This window comes from Elephantulus edwardii, unplaced genomic scaffold (assembly GCF_000299155.1).
Source record: "Elephantulus edwardii isolate Elephantulus edwardi_28Jun2011 unplaced genomic scaffold, EleEdw1.0 scaffold00063, whole genome shotgun sequence".
NCBI lineage: Eukaryota > Metazoa > Chordata > Mammalia > Macroscelidea > Macroscelididae > Elephantulus > Elephantulus edwardii.
The window spans coordinates 15,729,238-15,735,738 of NW_006399813.1; the positions used below are offsets into that span (position 1 = coordinate 15,729,238).

The 6,501-nt window shown below is 36.1% G+C and overlaps 1 protein-coding gene across 4 annotated transcripts in view; it reads right to left on the reverse strand.

The window, feature by feature from the left end:
- The window catches only part of INTS7 (integrator complex subunit 7), a 126,733-nt gene that overhangs the window by 110,638 nt on the left and 9,594 nt on the right, over positions 1 to 6,501 (reverse strand). For 3 of the 4 annotated variants that reach the window (XM_006887964.1, XM_006887963.1, XM_006887965.1), the window contains exons 2-4: positions 4,184 to 4,313; positions 3,046 to 3,192; positions 2,581 to 2,718 (exon numbers count right to left, since the gene is read on the reverse strand). In XM_006887964.1, the coding sequence (XP_006888026.1) occupies positions 2,581 to 2,718; positions 3,046 to 3,192; positions 4,184 to 4,313 (415 nt within the window). The remainder of the gene's footprint in view (positions 1 to 2,580; positions 2,719 to 3,045; positions 3,193 to 4,183; positions 4,314 to 6,501) is intronic. The other variant, XM_006887966.1, reaches the window with a different exon arrangement.

Sequence of the window (6,501 nt, forward strand, 5' to 3'; positions counted from 1 at the left end):
ACGACTGCCTCCTGGTCCAAGTATAGGTTTCACATTAGAACGATCAAGTGTTCTGGGATTCCCATTCGCCTCAGAGTCAGCCATAGTTTAAATAGGTTTCCAGAGGTTGTTAATTCACCTGAGAGGCGTCTATCTTTCTCCCTTGGAGCAGCTGGTTGATTTAAAATGCCTGCCACTAGGTTAGTAGCGTAACTCCTTAACTATAAGGTCACTAGTGCTGCCCTAACAATAGTAGTAGTAGAAGCACGGTATAATTATGGTGATTCAGAATCACAGCAACTGTCCATGATGTTTACGAGGCTGTAAATCTTCAGGAGACTGTCCATCTTCTCCCCATTGAACAGATGGTGGGTTTAAATCACTGACCTTATGGAGCTCTGGTGGCCTAGTGGCAGGAAGCTGCACTGCAATCCCAGAGGTATGTGGTTCAAATCCACCAGATGCTCTGCTGAAGAAGGAGGGACAATCTCCTTCTGTACCAGTCAGATCTAATTTGATGGTGCACACACAAAAATAATAAAATAACATAAATTTAAAAAAATAAGTCACTGACCTTTTGGTACTATGCCACCAGAGCTCCACATAAAGATGCACTATATCATAAAAGAAATATATGACTAACTGACATTAGAGATAAACCACACCTGATGGTTCAGACTTACTTACAGAGCCTGTATATAATATTCACACAACATCACAATCACATAATAACTTATTTTACAGAATACATCATGGATGTGAAGTGCTCCATGATGGTAGTGTTTTCTACCCATTCTTTCTTTTGCCAGTAAAAAGCCACTAACGCAAATCTACTGTCATAGAAATCAATGACAACCCTCCATTAAGCTTCCAAGGCTGTAATTCTCAATAGAAACAGACCGCCTCATCTTTCTTCTATGGAACAGTTGGTAGATTTAAAGTCATCAAACTTCTGGTTAGCAGCCCAACACATCACCTTCAGATTAAGTAATCCTGGAATTATGGAAGCTGTGTGGTGAGCAGGTGAATAAAAGAGTATGCCTATAACTAAAATCAAAAGAAAGCTGGTGATTTATTATTTCAAGTCTTATCCAAATTTAGTAATGGTCATTAGTATACGATTTCTTTTTTTTTTATTATTTTTATATTCGTTTGCATAAAAAATTCACACACTCTGTTTCCTTTATGTACATTGTGCTTCATGCATTCCTCTATTCACTTTGTTTCATAGTATCATTTCCTTTTTTTTTTAAATAGCATTCAGTTTATTACAATTATTTAGTATTGGCGTCCCATATTTCCCACCTTTTGTTTTTATCATAATTATGTTATATCTAGATGAGAGTATGCTATTTCTTAACATAAAATAATTACATTTATTGTTCACTGAACAATAAACTTTAGGAGGAACGCTGGTGGTAGTACACTGTGAACCCAAAGGATGCTCTTCTCTGGTGGTTCAAATCTACCAGATGAATAAAAGGAGAAAAACTGGCGGCTTCTGACTCTGAAATTTTCAATTTTAGAAAGCAGTTGGTGGGCCAGCTATGAGTCAGAATTGACTTGATGACAATGAATTTGAATTTATGATAAATTCTAAATTTGCTCATTAAAGAATAAACAGAAATTTAAAAAAATACTACCTACCACAAAACATTTTGCTATATAGTCTTCTAGTCCTTTTTTCTAATAATGTAAACAGAGATTTTTTACAAACCTGGAATAAGGCTGTTATCTAACCTATTTCCAAATACACGTATTTGTTAAAAAATTGATCCGGTATTTCATTGTGTAATCATTATAGCTTATCTATATCATCATCACTGGCTGAAACTTACATTCCATCGAATTTCTTCTGTTGTTTTGTATCATCAAATTTCTTCTGTTTTAAGTCACAACTCAACTTTTTAAAATTATACTACAGCCTTTCAAGTTGCTATCAATAGATAATGCTCACTCCTTTGGATAAGTTGTTAGATTTCTATTTTCTGTGGCAAAGGGATGCACATGTTTAGAGTTTTTAATTCACATTATCACAGTGCCTTTTAAGAAGTAATAGCTATTTTGCAATCAATAAAAGAATTTTATTGCTATATATTATAAAAGTACAAACAGGTAAGTCAAAAAGCAGTAAAAAGGCTATAGTCAACATTTCATTAAACAAAAGATCAATGTTCTTTAAGATAACAATACATAGTCTATCCAGGTTAAAACTGGTTTCAACTTAGGTTATAGTTTAAATCCAACTGTGCACAATTTTAATGTCACAGGAATTAACATTAGAGAGACTAAGAAAGTAGTAATCCAGTATTCATGTCTGAGGCAGCTCAGTACACAAAGCTTCTGCTGCCCAAATTAATTTACATTGATACTGCTCTTCTGAAAACTCTTTCATTAATAGCTAATATCAATTAATGATTGTACTTAAGCTTTCTGTTTTAGTAGTGAACAAACTATTTCTTCAATATAACATAAATTCTCTTGGGGTATATACATTTGTCATTCATGCTTTCTGTATCTTAACAGTTTTTTGTTTGTATATATTACATATATTCCTTTATGAACTCTTTTTTGGGAAGCTGAATTATTAAAAGGTCTTACTTCGACTGTGCAGAGAAGTTTGCAGCAGCAAAAACAGCAGCTTCAACTTCTACATTATCATGTGAATCCAGACTCTGTCGAATACTATGATGTGCATTCTTCCTCTCAGGAATTATCGATGCCAGACTTCCCAACATCCTAACGAAACAGTCAAACGCAAACTGAATAGACATACAACAAATTCAAGGTTAAGCCAGAGTATCCAAACTAAAGCTGGCAGGTAACTGATCCATCAACGGCAAATTAACAAAGCATCAACTTTAAGAAAAATGAGACCAAAGACTTGCAAACACAAATCTATACATACTCTGTGTATTTGCAACTATAAAGACAGAAAGACACACACACACACACACACACACACACACACACTCTCTCTCTCACTCTCTCTCTCTCTTTGCCTTTTTGTTCATAATTACAGCTGAAGATAATCTTTTGATGAATCCTTAAGGGAATACAGACTACCTGAGAGTGATGGCTCGTGCCACGGGGTCATTACTATGAATCACAGAGAAAATTCTCTTCACAAATTCATCCACATTTAGAATCTTCTCTAAATGCTTCTCACTTTGCTGGGTAACTTTAAGAACACACAGCCTCAGGAAATTGTTCCTACCAAAACCAGAGATAAAGTTAAGTTAGACTACTTGAGAAAAGTAATAATTAATTAAGGATCAAAGGAATACAAGTAATATTAATAACATTTTTATAAATAATCACATAAATTTACATAATAATACTAATGATAAATTCTAGTAATAGACAAATGTTTTATAATGTTACCTGTATCATTACTAAGGAAGAATAACTAAAGTTTGCACTTCTAATAGAGACAAAGTAGAATCAGTCAGTTGTTTATTTGTTCCTGCTGCCAACAACAAAACAGCAATGACACAAGAAGCCTTCAAGTGCATCTTCAAAGATACTATAATCATGATTAGGAGGTCAAATAGTCTCCCTCCTCTCTTAAGCTAACCCTACATCTTAGCTGCAAGTTTGATCTGGAAGGTATTTATGAGAACATGAGTACATGGGGACTGGCAGAAAGAAGGGAAGTTGGGAGAAAAGGTATCATCACAGGGGCGGTCAGGCACTTCACAGGCAGGCATCATATGTGATAAAACACTAAATTGGAAACTTCTCAAAACTGTCTGCATCAAGACAGATTTTTCCAAAACATACAGTAACAAATTTATCTTATTTTCATTTAAGAAGTCCTACTGGTTAAGCGCTTAGCTGTTAACCAGAAGGTTAGTGGTTCGACTCCCCAAGCATCCTAAGAGATAAGATGAGGCAGTCTGCTTCTGCAGATTTACATCTATGTGCAGCAGACTCTTATGAAGTCAGAATATACTTGGCAATGGTTTTGAACTTTGGTTTTGATTATTCTTATCCCATTCTTTTTTCAAAATAAGCTATTTTCTGAATTATACATTCTTCATATTTGCTTAAAACGTCATAAACTTTACAATGACGTGTTTCACATTACCACATATATCACTGAAATAGTAGCTATTCAAGTGGAAGCTCTAAAATAAAAAAAGAATAAAGCACAGAAATATGAACAAACACTTTAAGACACTGATGCCCTAGAAAGACTTACCCAACTCTGAAAACATCAGCCAACTTTAAGAAAGCAGAATTGATAAGAATGGGGAATGGATATTTCTGAAAGAGCCTGGGAAAACGAACAACTGCTTCACACTGTTCACCAAGTTTGCCAGATCTTAGACCTATGAAAAGCATAAAGGGGAGAACAACCTGTAAATGTGCGGCTACCAGGCAAAACCAGCAAGTACCAATGATGTATATGGTAAAGTAACAATTTTTTTAATGAGTCTTCGTAACAGGTAAATAAGATGGGAATTCATTTTCTCTTTTAAATATAAAAAATGGAATAACTATTTGGCAAGATAGACACTTTTCGATGCAGGCTATAAAGAAAAAAGAACTTCTTTAAAAGTTAAGAAAATATTAATAACACTATCGGCTGTAAATAAAACCAATTAAAAGGACTGATGATACAAAGCACGTTGTCTCATGCTATTCAATTAATTCTCACAGTGATGGCACCCAGCACAGCAGAACTGCCCAGTAGGTCTCCAAACCTGTAAATCTTCACAGAAGTAGACAGCTTTGTCTTTTCCTCGCAGAGCAGCTAGCAGGCTCAAACTGCTGACCTTAAGATTAGCAGCCAAATGTTTTAATTACTATGCCACAAGGGCCCCTTCTTTTATCACAAAGAGTTAAAATAATTACAACAATGAAAAAGATATCTAGAAAATTTCCAAATACTTGTAAATTAAATAATACACATCTAAGTAATCATGGGCCAAAGAGCAAATTAGAAATGAGAAAAGTTGTTGGCATGAAAATGAAAGTATACTCTCTAGAATGCGGCTAGAATGTAGTGCTTCAAAGAACATTTACAACCCTGATGTTGTTATGTGTGTCAAGTCATTTGCAGCTCACAGCAACCCTCTGTGTAACAGCTCTGAACCATGCTCTACCTTGAGCCAACCTCATTGTCTCGGACACTCTTAACCCTATTAACCCAGTCATTGACTCAATCCATTTCATTCAGGGTCTTCCTCTCTTGCACTATCACTCCATTCTTTCAAGCATGATGTTCCTCTCCAAGAACTGGTCCCTCCTTGCAACATGCCCAAAGTATGTTAGACGAAGCTTCAGGAATCCTTGCCTACAAGGAGCAGCTTGGTTTCATTCTCTCCAGATTGAACCTGTCTTTTTTCTAGCAGTCCGTGGTATATGTAATAATCTTTTCCAGCACCACAGCTCAAAGACATCAATCAGTTCTCCTTCCATCATCCTTAAGTCATTTTTCCAGCTTTCAGATGCATAGCAAGTTAATTGTGAAGACCAAAGCATATATCAGGCGCACCTTAGTCTCCAGACCGACACTGTTGCTCTTCAGTACTATGGCGAGGTCCCTGACAGTAATTTTCCCAATGCAATCCGTCTTTTGATTTCCTGAATGCTGGTACTGAGAGTGTTGAGTGTGGAGGCAAGCAAGCTGAAGCTGTTAACAATCTCAATCTCTCCATGTTTAATGCAATCCCAACACAGATTACCAAATTCATTTTTCAAAAAGATAGAAATGGTAACTGTCAAGTTTATATGGAAAGAGATACCAAATAATGAAAGCCATTCAGAAAAAAAATAATGTAATAGGAGGCATAGAACTTCCTGATCTTAAAACCTACATGTTGTTGTTGTTGCTGTTAAGTGCTGTTGAGTTGTAGATAACTCAGAGCAACCCTATGAATGAAAGACCTGAACACTTGTATAACTTTCATCGTTTCTCCATGTTTAGAGTTTCCAGAGGCAAGCTATTTTGGAAGTGGATGCCACTCCTGCTTCCAAGCCTGTTTTAATCAGGGAGCTCCACTAAACACTGTCCACTATGGGTAACCATTATTACATTTGACACATCAATGTCACAGTGTTCAGCATCACAGAAACCTCTGTACAGCAAATGGACACACCGGTGCTATATAACTTAGAAAAATGTTTGACCAAAAGCAATTAAAACCAGGCCGAAGGGTGCAGGCCTGAGGGCCAAAACACATTTTGAAATAGGGCCAAAATGCATTTTTAAATAGGAGGCCTAATAAAATCAACTCACACCCAATACTGAGTAAACATTGCACCCTAATCCTCACCAGAACCAGAAAGTAAAGCTCTGTAGAATCCAGATTCTGCAGACGACTTCCAATCTGGATTCCAGCCCCATACTGCTGACCACATGCATTTTTAAATAGGAGGCCACATAAAATCAACTCACACCCAATAGCGAGGAAAAGACAAGGAAAAATGGGGTTGCCTTCATAGTAAAAAAAGTAATTTCTAGATCCATCTTGAAGTACAACATCGTGAGTGACAGGATTATATCCATACGCT